The sequence below is a fragment of the Phaethon aethereus genome (genome assembly GCF_964289735.1).
Source record: "Phaethon aethereus genome assembly, chromosome: 2".
Taxonomy (NCBI): domain Eukaryota; kingdom Metazoa; phylum Chordata; class Aves; order Phaethontiformes; family Phaethontidae; genus Phaethon; species Phaethon aethereus.
Window position 1 is genome coordinate 171,106,621 of NC_138582.1, and position 14,381 is coordinate 171,121,001.

Sequence of the window (14,381 nt, forward strand, 5' to 3'; positions counted from 1 at the left end):
CTGCAAAAAGAAGAAATAGGATTTTAGCAACAGGGTCCTTTTCCGTTCCCGAATTTTCCATTTCTAAATAGCTACACACAAAAAAGAGCAGTTGATAACCAAAGGCTTTTTAATTCAGCAGGCAAAGGAAAGCGCTACTATGGTACAATGGTTAGTGGGTGAAGCATATCACACTAGGGATAAAACTTAACAGCAATGTTTACCACCCATGGAAAAACTTATGGACAATCATAGGAGGTTTTGCATCACTGGTAGTTTTGATACCAGTGTCTTCTAGAAGAAGAAGTCCTCAATCACAACTACCTCAAAACAGAAATTCAGAGAAGTCATGGGATCAGAGTTACATATGAGGTCAAATGATGACCAACACAGTCCTTTTTGGCAGTATAAGTGATGGATCAAGAGCTACAGCAGAAGCTCTGCAGCTCTGAACAGCGTCCTGGCCTGTACCAGCAATGGTGTGGCCAGCAGCAGCAGGGCAGGGATCGTGCCCCTGGACTCGGCCCTGGTGAGGCCGCACCTCGAATCCTGTGTTCAGAGTTGGGCCCCTCACTACAAGGAGGATGTTGAGGTGCTGGAGCGTGTCCAGAGAAGCTGGAGCTGGGGAGGGGTCTGGAGCACAAGTCTGATGGGGAGCGGCTGAGGGAACTGGGGGTGTTCAGTCTGGAGAAGAGGAGGCTGAGGGGAGCCCTCATCGCTCTCTGCAACTGCCTGAAAGGGGGTTGTGGTGAGGTGGGGGTTGGTCTCTTCTCCCAAGTAACCAGCGACAGGACGAGAGGAAACGGCCTCAAGTTGCGCCGGGGGAGGTTTAGATTGGGTGTTGGGGGAAATTTCTGTACTGAGAGAGTGGTCAGGCATTGGCACAGGCTGCACGGGGAGGTGGTGGAGTCACCGTCACTGGAGGTGTTCAAAAATGTGTGGATGTGGTGCTTCGGGACATGGTTTAGTGGGCATGGTGGTGTTGGGTTGATGGTTGGACTTGATGATCTTGAAGGTCTTTTCCAACCTTAATGATTCTGTGATTGATCACAACTGGACAAAAGCTAACAGCAATCTGCAGGAGAGGGGACATTTTCTATCATGTGCTACTTATGCACAGAAAGGAAAAAATAGCTTATATTGTTGTAAGAATCTGAGAAGAAAATGAGGAAAAAGTGATTTAAATTCTAATATTGTTTGTACAGAAGCCGTAACCTGTAAAAACACGTTTAAAATTGTTGCTCTATTCTATATGTAGTAATACAGTGTCTCACCCCGAAATGTACACAGTCACTGCATACTATTTCTCATATAAGACAACTTATTGGTGAAGCCACTTACCGCAAAAGGAAAAAACCTACCAAAACCCCAGAAAAACCACTTCAAGTGCCTGCCTTTAACCCTTGTTTCTCCTTAGAAGTCAACTGCAATACTCCTCTGATATAAAATTGTAAGGAAAACAGCTTTGTAACAGCTCTTCACACAATGAGGTCTTGAGTTCATAATGAAGAGTTGAATTACTCTCAGACAAGATACAGCTCACTGAAAGCCCTAATATTGTCTGGGTTTTTAAGTGCAAGTGGAAAGAGAAATCCCTGTTGAACTTGAATTCTACGCTGAAGTGTGAACATCCCAATTATATTATTTCCTGTAATATAAGGCTAAAATTCTTCTAGAATATTACCATTACCATAATGAAAACTGCCATTAGCCAAGTCCCATCTCCCTCTAGCACTTGTCATCACCCAAGGAAGGAAAGCAGATCATCTTTATTTGGAGCAAGCAGCCTTCCATAAAATAGAGATTAAACTTCATGCCTCCTTATATATATGCAGGGTTTTGGTATTTTTCAACTTGGCTGAAACTATCTGTAAGTCTGATGAAGTGATAGTAAGTTACTCTGGTAAAAGAGCTCGGTGCTTGCAGCACCACACGTTCACGTGCAGACAGGTGAAGTGATGCACAAGGGAGCCAGTTAGGACTCTGCACTTCACCGAAATAATGAACCTGAAGTTCGCCTGCAAAGTGGGACTCCACACAGCTAGGGTGCCTAGCTGTGACACTAAGCGACACTGAACTCATGCAGCTTGTGATTTTAGAACCTGGCTTGAAAGGTAATAACTACAAATATCCTCAAATCCCATGGGTTCATAAAGGAGAGACTATCATCATGACAACACCTATCACCGCACTATCGTCAGTGTATATGATGCTGTTGGAAAAAAAAGTCTGAAGTTATAAGAGTCAAAGATCTGACTGGAAAAGTCAGTACATGCAACACCTCATTAGGTGCACTATTATGTCCTGGAAATCCATCAGGAAATAAACACCATCCGTGCTTTGCTTTTGGTATCTATAAAGTAGGTGACATGCAACTTGGCACTGAATCCAAGAGTGATTAAGAAACCCAAACTACAACTCGAATCCAAAAACTATGTAAGGAGAAATGGATTTTGAAGAAGATATTCTGAAAGGAGAGAAGGAAGACTGGTTCTTGCAAAAAGAAAATTAAAGAAAACATGCAATTAATAATTATAGGGTAAAGAAAAGCTATTAGATAGGACACGGATTCAAACATCTCACTAAGAGACTACAAACAGTTTAATGATAGAAAGACAAGAACGTGCTTTCAACAGACACACAGTACCTCTTAACAACAACAAAAAATCAGTTGTCTATAAAAATTTGTAATGCTAGAATTGAACATTGCGTTGTTTTTATAGACAAAGAGTCCAAGAACAGAAGGCTTGCGTGAAGTCCAGAGAACAGCCGGTGGCACAGCAAAAAAGGCAACACGAGGGTTTCCCCACCCACACCTAAGCCCTCAGCATTACAGCCAGATCTACTGAGCAGAGAAAAGTCCTTCCAAAAATTGACAAACACATTTTGGGGCTATTTCTTAGGAATGTTCATCAGCTTCATAATCATAAAAGTAGTTGCCTAAATTAAAATTGTACACTATTTCACTTAGGAGTTCAAGCAGAAGAAACTGAAGAAGGCACTTGTGCTCCTTCAAGGTATTAGAGATCAGAATGTGAAACTGCACAGATCTGGAACAAAGGACCGTTTTAAGAAGAGTTCTAATGCAAACGGGAAAGCAAGCCAATGGGTATTTGTACAAAACAAACCTTTGCTTTGGTGGCAGCTGAGGCAAGGGCAGCAGCTGCAGCTGTAGCTACGTTTCCTTCCGAGATTTCATGTTCCACTTTCTTCTTCCCAGCCTCGTTTTCTTTGTCTTTGATTGCATCAACGTTCTCCTTGTTCTCTTCTGCCTCCTTTTCTTCTGGAAGAGATTTACCGCCAAGTCTGTTACGTGCATTCTCCTCTTGTTAACAGTATCGCATCGGGACAGGAACTACACTACGTACACTGCTATTAGTCAAACAAATTAATTCATCCACACACTGTCACATTCCTACGTTATAGCACTGCTACTCGTCCAACCACTGACAGGGGAACAATTCTGGTCTAAGAGGATCTGATCCAACAAATAGGGCAACTTTAAATGCTTTTAGTTTCCATCCTGTCAATTCATCTTCTACCATCAGCTCACTCTCATCAGAACAATTTCAGCCGCATTTCCCAATCAGCTCCATTATTATATCTACTCTTGTATGTAAATTCAAACATGTCTTGCTTTACCTGGTGCTAAAACACTAAATGTAAGTTCCAGGAAAAAACCTCCACAATATATCCATGTGATACAAGGGGAATGTGTCAAAAATAAATAAAAATAATAATCTCTTATGTAGAAAAAACCCCAGTACTCCTTAGCCTGTCAAAATAAAGAGTCTGCATCACTTCACAGGGAAACTGAGCTAACATATTAACTTCTAAGGGTAGAAGTAAGCAGTCCCATTTCTTTGCATCAAAAATGATCAAATGGTGTGCAATTCAGGCAAAAGAAAATAGTTTATATGACCTACATGCACTTTGCTACTGCAATTTCTTCACCCAGTCACTACACAATGACAGCTGAGCCTTCTGAGGTCTAAAATGAATTCAAGAAAGAATTTAGTGCCTAAGCTTTGCAGTGAAATTAAACTAGAATATTTACTACTGAACCATGAAGCAGCCTGATGTGCAAGAGGAAATATTTCTGCCACAGTTGGGTTTACAGTCTATTCCAACCACTTTAGAGGAAGACTATTAAAGCTAACACAGCTTGAGGAACAGCTGGGAACCATTACCTGGCTTGGTGTCTGCAGCCACTTCACTATCTTGCTCTTTTTCTGGATTTCTCTCATTTTCTCCTTCTTGTACTTTATCGCTTTCCTCAATTTCACTCTCTGCTTTATTTTCAACCTAAATGGGATGAAAGATTGTCTGATGAACAAGAGCTATGGAAGACATTCACTGTTAACTTCGTTTATAGTTTTCAAATTAATTCACTGTCATAAAGGAAAAGATTAGATTTTACAGGTTCACTGCTACATAAGCCCATTTTGACAATCGTAACTGAAATCTGAAGAAGCTACACTGGACAAAGTCTATCAAACTCAGTAACCCAGGCCAACCTGGGTTCATCAGAAGGTACAAGAAATCCTAAACTAAGGTGACAGATAAGAACATGTTCTGCCCCCCATGCTACCCCCATTTATTCCAGTAGTTTGTGCATGGTCCTGGTCAGGACAGCGCTCGCCGCCTCTTACACCTTCACATTTGGAACCCGGAACAACTTTGCCAGGTGCCCTACCACCAGGCATGAAAAAAACCTTAACTTCAATATACAGTTACATGCTTCTTGCTATTTCTCATTTTGTTTGTTTTTTTGGCTGACTAGACTGAGCTCTTCAGGCTTGTAACCCCTTATTTACTGTCTGTTTGGCATTCAAATAGCTATTACAGAGAGATCTGAAGAGTTCTACCAAAACAGAGCCGGGCACCCTTGCATTACAGATTGCTTTTTCAGTAGCAGCTGACAGTGTCTGTCATGTTAACAATTTATACAGTATTCACCTCTCCACACAGCTCCAAATTCTGCAGAACTCATGGTCACAAGAGCATCCTGTGGCAATAAATGCTACAACTGAATTACGCATTACAGGAGGGTGCTTCTGTACAGGAATTGGTGGAAGAGAGCAATGTTTGCAAAACGGAATATAAATATTTCTGGTTAAAATCTAGGTGCCTTAACACAGTATTAAAGAAATCAGCAGCATCTTCATGCTTAAGACTGGAAGTATCATATTCACCTTGGAAATACTCCAAATTGACCTGTACATTTCTGATTTATTCTGCTCTACAGAACAATGCATCTTTTCAAGTGCTGACCAAGAAGTCTTCTACACTTATATCTACCTAAGCATACCCGACTATTTATCAGGAAGGCAGCAAAACAACCATCTGAAAACAGAGCAAGACCTAACATCAAGTCTATACACAGCAACGATTATGTTAGTTGTATCGCATTCATTTGACGAAGCAGGCAATACAGAAATACCGCCTGTTGCTGCAGACTCAGTAAATGCCCACCACCATTTATTTAGCAGGGTGATGTTCTAATTCCAGGATATTAGTTTAATTTCAGTTCAGTTCTGAAACAATCAGAGCCAGTGCCATTATTGTAGACTATCTGAAAAGACGTACTGTGTGTGCAGGCATGGGGATATGAAAAAGCCCCAAACAACTGCATTCTTGTAGGCGTTATCAACAGGTCAAAAAATTAATTTATAAATACCTGATCTTTATGAGCAGGATGCATCATACCTAGCATCAAAAGAGTACAATACACACACCTATGACTAAGACTTAACGTAGACTTCTTCCAAAGAGGACTTTGATTGACCAGCTCAGCTATGGCCACCTTCCTTTAGTCAGCCAGATGTCAACCTCCCACATCCGCCAAGCCACATGTGATCGTGCAGACCGAATATATATATATAACTCGCACTGTTGCTGGAGAGCTGCGACGCAGCTGGTGCAATAGCTTCATTCAGGTTGTCTGTTCAGCACCACACACCGCACTCACAAATGGTTGCCAAATACTGCGAATAAGCCAACTCACCCATTTCTCGGAAAGCCCTGACCTCTCTCATCTTGTCAGAACTGAAAGCTGTGTTCAACTTTGGGAAGGCAATTTCTACGGCAAGACTTCAAAGTGATGCTTGCTTTAGACCGCGACCAGTCATGAACCATAACACACCAATGCCCTTCTGCTGCTTAAGCCTCTAATTCATTTGGTATCACCTAGTTTACATTTCCTCCCAGTCCCAACCTTTTTTCCTCAGCACTAGGAAACAGAGATACCTCATTCTCTTTGCCCAGCAAACGAAATGTCTCTGTATGGTTTGAGATTAAATCACTCATAACAAAATGAAGCACTATGGAGAATGAAGACTGTTCCCTATGGACGCACACGCTGAACGCCACAGTACCGTCCACTTTTCTTATCAGGCATTTTAGAACGTAGTAATTCAGGTTCATAAGTGTCAGAACTATGTTTTCAGAACGAGTGTACTGAGCTAAGCTTACCTTCTCAGACTGCTGCCCATCCGTCTCAGTTTCCATTTTGTCTTCTTCAGCTCCATCTGAGAAAACAAATAAGTGAAGTATTTACAATTGCCATAATGTCAATTTATCATACTCAACATTTATTTCAGGGTTAACTAAAATTTTCTATTCTCCACTGACAGGGGTTTAAAGAAAGCCACAACACTAAACTCCTGGAAGACTAAAAGCTTATTACACTAATTTTAGTTTAAAAATCAAGTTTACTTGCGATTTTAAAATTTAACTGGTTTTTCTTTTCAGTCCAACAAGCAGGACAAAATATTAAGTTATCCATGCTCTGCTGAAACACCCAGTTTACCCATGCAGAGAGAAACCACCGAATCTATCAGTTTTAGCTACACAGAGGACAGTTCAATGCACAGTTCTGCAGTATTCAAGTCATACAGTAATTCCCATTGGTAAGTCACAGTATTACAAAATGTTTTTCCCAATACATTCAGTTTGATTCTGTAGATGGTTGTCAGTTACGTGATTAACCTCAATTACAGCGCTGCCAGACTCGTAATTCCTCCTTAGCACAAGATCTCCTGAGCTGCTTTCGACAAAAGGTCTATCCAGAGGCATTGTCATGCACCGCAGGTCAACTGAAGATTTAAATTCCATTTTGCAGGTGGTGCAAATACCAGAATTCTCCAAAGCAGACTTCAAAATAATTATTCAACACCAGAGTAACACTAAACAGTAGCAAATTTTTTAAAGCACTAACACTGTTGTTAAACACCAAGGGTCTCTTGTTATTTCTGGCCCCAAAAACCACCGGAGTTCAAGGCAGCGGGCAGTTATCCTCCACACTGGTTTGATGTGAAACCTCATTTCACAACCTTTGTACCTGCTGCTCTGCATAAACACGATGACCAAGTGGTTCGCCAGTCCCATATGGCTCTTTGTGCTGTTCTTCCAAACACACTTCTCCCAAAGGCACTCTGATATGCATCCAAGTCCTCAGAAATACATTCAAAACAAATGTTGAGTCTGAACTGAACAATGAAGCTTAAATCAAAGAAACTGGCCCAAAAGGTGTAGTCCTATGGTAGATGTTCCTGGACAGTGCTCTCACTCAGACCTTGATCATTCGTTCTCTTGCTTCTTCCTCAGCTCTAATTATACCAATACTTGTGGGTTTGCACTGAAGAGTGGATCAATGAAATGATCCAAGAAACCCTAACACTTTCTTTGCCTTCTCACTGAAAAAACGCTATATGGCAAGCTGTATTGCAGCTCCTCAAGAGTGCAACCGCAGCTGCCCAGTTAGGTGCTAAAGAAGATATGAATCACTTTTGAGCACAAGAGCTGGTTGTTGGTTAGATATAAAGCAAGAAAAGAACATAAAATTACCAGCTGAAGCAAGGACATAAATTACCAACAGAAAGCTTCACGTTCCCTCTGCAGCCAAAATATAGCCATCCAAACCACTGAGAAACAGAACAGAGGCTGAATGGCCACATCTCCTGACAATGCTGTCACAGGATAGCCTGCCCAACTCCCAGCTGGTTGAAAAGCATGCTTTCCAGGATGCTGTGAAAAGTCAAGAGCTGGAGTCACACCTCCAGTGCTGAAGAAGAGAACAGTACTAGGTCAATGCTTACTTCTCTCCAGTGGCTTCAGGTATTGCTGACAGATGTTGTAAGATGCTCTCCATAAAACCACCGGTTGGGTTCTCTAGGCAGTAACAGTTTCCTGGACTTCTCCAGGAGATGGAGCTTCAGCCTTACACCGTGCCCTGAATCTTCAGAGGATACACACGAGACAGCCTCTGCCAAGACTGGCTCCAAGCCAAGGCTCCCATACTGGAGTCATGAAGTACTTCCTTATGGAAAAAGAAGCGTGCCAAGCAGGTGCTCAGGAGATGACCTCGACAGAGAGCAGAGGCAGCTCACCTACGCCGCTGCAGCCTCCGGTTCTGAATTGCTCAGAAATCTCCATCTTCATGAGAAGCTGAAAGTATATAACATGAACCGTCTGGACACTTGGGGGTTCTTTCACCACCGTGGATGCGTGGGTCAGGACAGCGCTCGCCGCCTCTTACACCTTCACATTTGGAACCCAGAACAACTTTGCCAGGTGCCCTACCACCAGGCATGAAAAAAACCTTAACTTCAATACACAGTTACATGCTTCTTGCTATTTCTCATTTTGTTTGTTTTTTTGGCTGACTAGACTGAGCTCTTCAGGCTTGTAACCCCTTATTTACTGTCTGTTTGGCATTCAAATAGCTATTACAGAGAGATCTGAAGAGTTCTACCACCCTTGCATTACAGATTGCTTTTTCAGTAGCAGCTGACCAGTTATCGTCCCATCTAACCTCGGCAGTTACGAAAGAAGCTAGGTAACAGCATAACTGGTATACAAGCGAGACCAAAATGAGGAAGGAAAAAAAATAATTAAAAAAGCATGATGTGTTACCATGTGCTGGATGCATGCACCTCAGAAGCGGGTGTTTTAACAGCAGTTAACATCTTCTTGTGCTTAATACACATCTCTTGGTGCTAACCCTTGGTTCATTAAGTTACTCCTTTACAGGGCACTTAAAATATTCCTCCTAATGATAGCAGTCCTCTGAGATAATAGGATAACAGGAGGCATACTGATGGAGAATACCATGAAGGTGTTTAAATAATGCACTACCTTCCTGATATTTTGTATACGGGTTGTTTAAAAGCCCAGGAAATCCCCATCTATTTGCAGCACCCAGCTGTTCTGCAAGAACAGACAAGAGGGAAGAGTGTCAGCACAATCTCTTACTCCTTGTCTAGGATCTCAGACCTGCAAGAAAAGAAACTGTAGTACAATTTCATGTGCAGGGGCATTCAAGGAGCAGCTTATTTAGACCATGGGCTCCAACACATGCTGCCATCCTAATATAAAACTGTTGGTGAAAAGCCCTGATCCGTCTCTAAGCTTCTGAAGACATTAGCTGGTGTTGGGTGTTCATTTTCAGTAATCCTCATTTTATTCCCATGTGCTACACTGAAGCAAGAGAGATGCATAAAATGGTTTGCTTTAATAGCAATAGCTCTCTACGGAAGTTTTTAAATAAGTCCCTTCCATAGATAAGAAAAACATACCAGAAATCTGACTGAAAGATAATGGTTTTCTTCTTGGCTTATTTTAAGATGATAAACCTATTTATCTGAAGTATCTGCCACCATAATTCAATTTATGGAGACTGGGGACATACCTCCTCAGAAGTTTTATCTCAGAGTTAGGATTTAGTGACCTAATAATGTCACAAGGAAAATCTAGAGTAGATTTTGTCAGACAGCTATTTCAAGCCTAGAAGCAGAGGTCCAAATTGGGCTTAAAAGCATCATCCCTCCTAGTAAATGAAAGAGAAAGCTTTACAAAGAAAGCTTTATTCTCTCCTTTAGCAAAAACCCACAGAGACAAAGTGCAGAACACTCCAAGTGCGGTTGGGCTGGTAGGATGGAAGATCATGAGTTCAAACTAGGAAAATATTGCATAGGAATACACAAATTTTCATTCTGGCATAGCTTAACCCAAATACTAAGAACTTCAAGATTCCTAGTACTGGGATACAGCATAATTGAAAGAAAAAAGTCTATAATTTTGTATAAAGCAACCCAAAACTTAACCACAGGGAGAAGTTAAGCAATTCTGAAGTTCTGCTTCCTACAAAAACTACAAGTCAGAGTGAAACAGGCCAGAAAAGCTCTAGTCTGTGGACAACTTTAAGTCAAAATGGGAAGGCTTCTGTCTCTTAAAAGGTAATGACTTGATAATTTGTTCACTCTTCTGGAAGGTGAGAACCTGGAGCTCAAGTTCTCCAGCCTACAGTTAGGCTGAGCAGCTACTCAAGTCTCTGCATCCCACACCAGTGGCAAGCATCTTGACCACCAGGCTACTACCTCATCTGTTGCAGGCTTCTGGTCAGTCTAAAGGAGCTCCCACAAAAACCTGCAGCTTTGCATTTATACTCTGAGGGAGGGGAAAAAAATCCCTAGAAGGTTCTTGTCGCACAGTTGCACATGATTTGCTCAGGAATGCTAAGCTTAGCAGGTGGCAATACTCCTTGCTAGATTCTGAATCACACCGAGAAAGCTGTAAAGTAATTATGTAAGCTGCCCCTACTTATGCCATATAATAAAGTCCTGTAAGACACACACTTTTCTGCTCTACTCAAAAAGTCAGTTCATTCTTGCATCTTTCAGGTAAGACTGAACTGCCTTTCTACTTTAAACTCAATTTCAAATGTGGTGGGTTTTGTTTTCTGATTACAGTGCATTTCGAGGTTTCCCATCTCAAGGTAAAGTTCTTCAGAAAAGCAGCGTCCAGCAACACGTGGCATTTGAAGACACGAGCGCAGGATGAGTTGGTGTAGGTTTACAATGTGCTACATGTCAAGCATTACCATAGATTCTAAGTGTTTGCTATTAATTCTCTGCAAGTATTGGGCCAAGTTTTATTAAATATTCCTTTTTTATTTCATAGAACCATAGAATGGTTTGGGTTAGAAGGAACCTTTAAAGATCATCCAGTCCAACCCCCCCCTGCCATGAGCAGGGACATCTTCCATAGGTCAGGTTGCTAAAAGCCCCATCCAACATGACTTTGAACTCTTCCAATGATGGGGCATCCACAACTTCTCTGCGCAAATTTGTAGACCAATCTGTAGAGCATGGTAAGAGTTGTTAAGTGACTACTGCTGTGGAGGAAGTTCCAACGTAAACAGGATACCCCAGAAAGACAAACTCCTTCCCACCCACACTTTAGAGAAAAATATCTCAAAGAAAAAAGCACAACAGAGCATCTCACAGTAAGGAAAACTGCCCTTGGACTCTCCCTTGCATCGTAATACATTTGACAGACTTTCCAAAACCAAGTGTTCTTTTATATTACACAAGGGACATACTCAGCTACAAAGAAAGTCAGAAGGATATATGTGTGACAGTGAGATTATTGCAAACATCCTGATTTAACTTAGGTCTTATAGTCCTGGCTGTAATAATAAATGTTATTTTAAAATTAGGATGACAACTTTAGGCAGGTGGTAGTCAATCGTTTTTGAAAACTGTTTTCCTGTATTAGCTACCAAACCCTTATTTGCAGTGACAGCGCTATGTCTCTGCAGTTCCCCGGCATAAGCCATTCTGCACTTGTGTACATTGAGAGGACCACGCTGAAATTCTACATATATGAGGAAAAACAAAATTAAAGCTATCAGTTATTAGTCTGAGGGTTAAATAAGTTTATCTGGGTTGAAGCAGATTTTTGCTTCTAAATTACAGGCTATTAAAAGTACCTCAAAACAATTAAGCAACCCGTAAAAATTAATCTCTAATTCAAATATGAACGGATCAGACAAACCCCGAAACATTTCTGACACTCTGCATGAGAATGAGAGAAATGACTCCTGCCTTTCAGTTGGCTACAAACTCAACCTTACTGATTTTCCTGTACGATCTAACGAGGTTAATGAGAATACATAACTGACAATGCAAACAGGAATTGATTAGTTGGAGATACATGTCCCTATTACAAAAGGGGAAGACTTAACTTTAATGAGAAAGACCCTGTAATCCCTTTTACATAGCACCAACAATGCTCTTTAACCCTCTTCAGCACATTTGGTATTACACCTTGCAGGATGGGGGGGAGAATCAAATTAACGACATTTCTTAAATCAGCAAGAGGCAGATGGTTGTGAGATGCCTCAGACGTCTTTCAAGAGGGAGAAACCACGTGCAAACCACATGCAATCGCCTCTCCATGCCCCTCTTCAAACCCAAAGCAGCAACTATTTTCTGTCCCTGCGGAAGCTTGTTCTTTCTTCGTATTTTCTCCAGGCACTCGGAATCCTGTTTTCTAATACGTGAAGAACTTATAAGTGACTTCTGATGAAGCCTGGGGACTTTACAGAAAAGTTAAATTGACTTTAGGGCAGGAAGGAAAACTATAAAATGTTTCCATGGTAAGAATTTACTGCATTACCAGCAAACAGACACTTGCAGCATAAGCAGGTACGTAACCTTCATTGTCATCAGAAGAACAATATGCAAAACCCCACACATAAATGCACAGAATCCCTAGCGTGAGTTTCAGCTCAGCAAATAGTTTAAAGATGCCCTCAAGACATCATAGTCTCCTTTGTTTTCACTAAGGCAACACACACCACCTGTCAAAAGTCAGGCTTGAATATTAATATTTTATTGTGAGGAAATATATTATAGCTACGGAAAAATCCTGGGTCTGAATATAATTATTGGGCTATTATCTAGACCACAATTTACATTTTCCACAGTAAGTCAGGACTTCACAGCCACCAGAGCTTCCTCCGTTCCTACTTCATGCAGCTTGCAGGTGTACAGCACGATAACCAAGTGGGCTTCCATGGAGAAGGGTGGAGAGTTCACAGAAAGCTGCGGCAGCTTTCGTGCAAGTTGCATGAGTCCATCACAAGAGGATTGATGGTCTCAATCCTCCAGCGGTGCAGAACTAGCTCACCAGCATGTGGACACAGGCAAAGTGAATGAAGTACTCTGAGTCTGTTCATTTTAGCAGTGCTTGCATTATTTCAGAGTCAAAGCACACCCTGGAGACCACAAGAGAAATCTTCCTGCCAAAAGTGAAGCAAAATAACTTCTCCCGTGTATGTATACTTGTATGTGGTTTCCTAGTATGTGTATTTGAGTACGATACAAAATCATCCATAAAATGTTAAATTTAATCATCCATTTAAGTCACTTACAGTTGTAGCGGAGACAATAAATCAGACCACCGTTCCCTCAGCGTTTACTGTCACAGGTGAGCTACAGCTTGAAGCATCCACACACTTCTGTCAGTGGAATTACTTTCAGTGAAATACTTGTTAGAATAAGACCTAAAATGTAGAAGTAACTGTCTCCAACACCGGCACTTCAGAGACTGCCTGGTGCCTCATTCAGGGCACATAATGCAGCCAATGTAGTTAATCACCTCTGGAAAGCCATTAAGAAAGCACACATACTCAGTGAAGACTTAATTGAAACTACGTACCACAGATGTACTGATTATTTCCCTCTCTGAAGCTTAATCACTAGCCTAAAGAGCTAGGATCCCTTGTTTTGCTCTCTTCAATTCATTTTTACTAAAGCAGAAGCAGAGCATCTTCATCTATCATACTATGTAACCTACAGGGGGGTGCTATCCTGGAAAGCAAAAGCGTCTACCATGCTCACACCACAGCACCTGAACCACTTGAGTCTCCTCGGAACTCTACTGAAGCCTTACTGTACCAATCTAAAAGGAACCACCATCAGCTTTCAGAGAAACTAACAATAAAAGACTTAAGAGGAGATTCTTGGATATTAATGTAAGCTCCTGCAATCTGTTCCAGTCATATTTTCCCCTTTTGCGTCCCATATTGCCTGTAATTCACCAATCTGAAGAGCTTTTAAATTATTACAGAGCTGTGATATAATTTTATTTCTAAAATACAACAACTGATGAACTTTAATTATAGTATGGAACCCTAAGTAGGTATTTTCAGTTCTCCATAGTGCCATTTAAATATAAAACTTCAGGTCTAGGTATGCAAAAACAGCTCCATTTCAGCAGATGCATACCACACCACTATACTTCAACGCATTAAGCACACCTCCGCAAGTGCAAGCGATGGATTCCCCCATGTCCCCCAGCGCAAAGCTGTTTTGGAGGTGGAAGACACCACAGATTGTTGAGTGACCCAGTTCACTCTTGCTGAGCAGCTCCCCCAGGGAGAACCATCTGCTGTTGTCCTAATTTATTCCATTAGTCACAGCCCAATACAAATCGCATTAACTATAACAGGACAGTATTACTTCTAGAACTCACCACGCAGCTCACTGAGAAATAATCATGTTATGGTCATCTGCTCTCCAACTCCTCGTATTAAATGACAAGCATTTCCAAAT

The 14,381-nt window shown here is 41.4% G+C and overlaps 1 protein-coding gene across 1 annotated transcript in view; it reads right to left on the bottom strand.

Annotated features, from left to right (window-relative positions):
- Positions 1 to 14,381, bottom strand: part of SMARCC1 (SWI/SNF related BAF chromatin remodeling complex subunit C1) — a gene marked incomplete at both ends in the record, with an annotated part of 94,834 nt that overhangs the window by 27,086 nt on the left and 53,367 nt on the right. Inside the window, 3 exons of the mRNA XM_081996732.1 lie at positions 3,108 to 3,262; positions 4,170 to 4,284; positions 6,454 to 6,509. Coding sequence (XP_081852858.1) covers positions 3,108 to 3,262; positions 4,170 to 4,284; positions 6,454 to 6,509 — 326 coding nt within the window. The remainder of the gene's footprint in view (positions 1 to 3,107; positions 3,263 to 4,169; positions 4,285 to 6,453; positions 6,510 to 14,381) is intronic.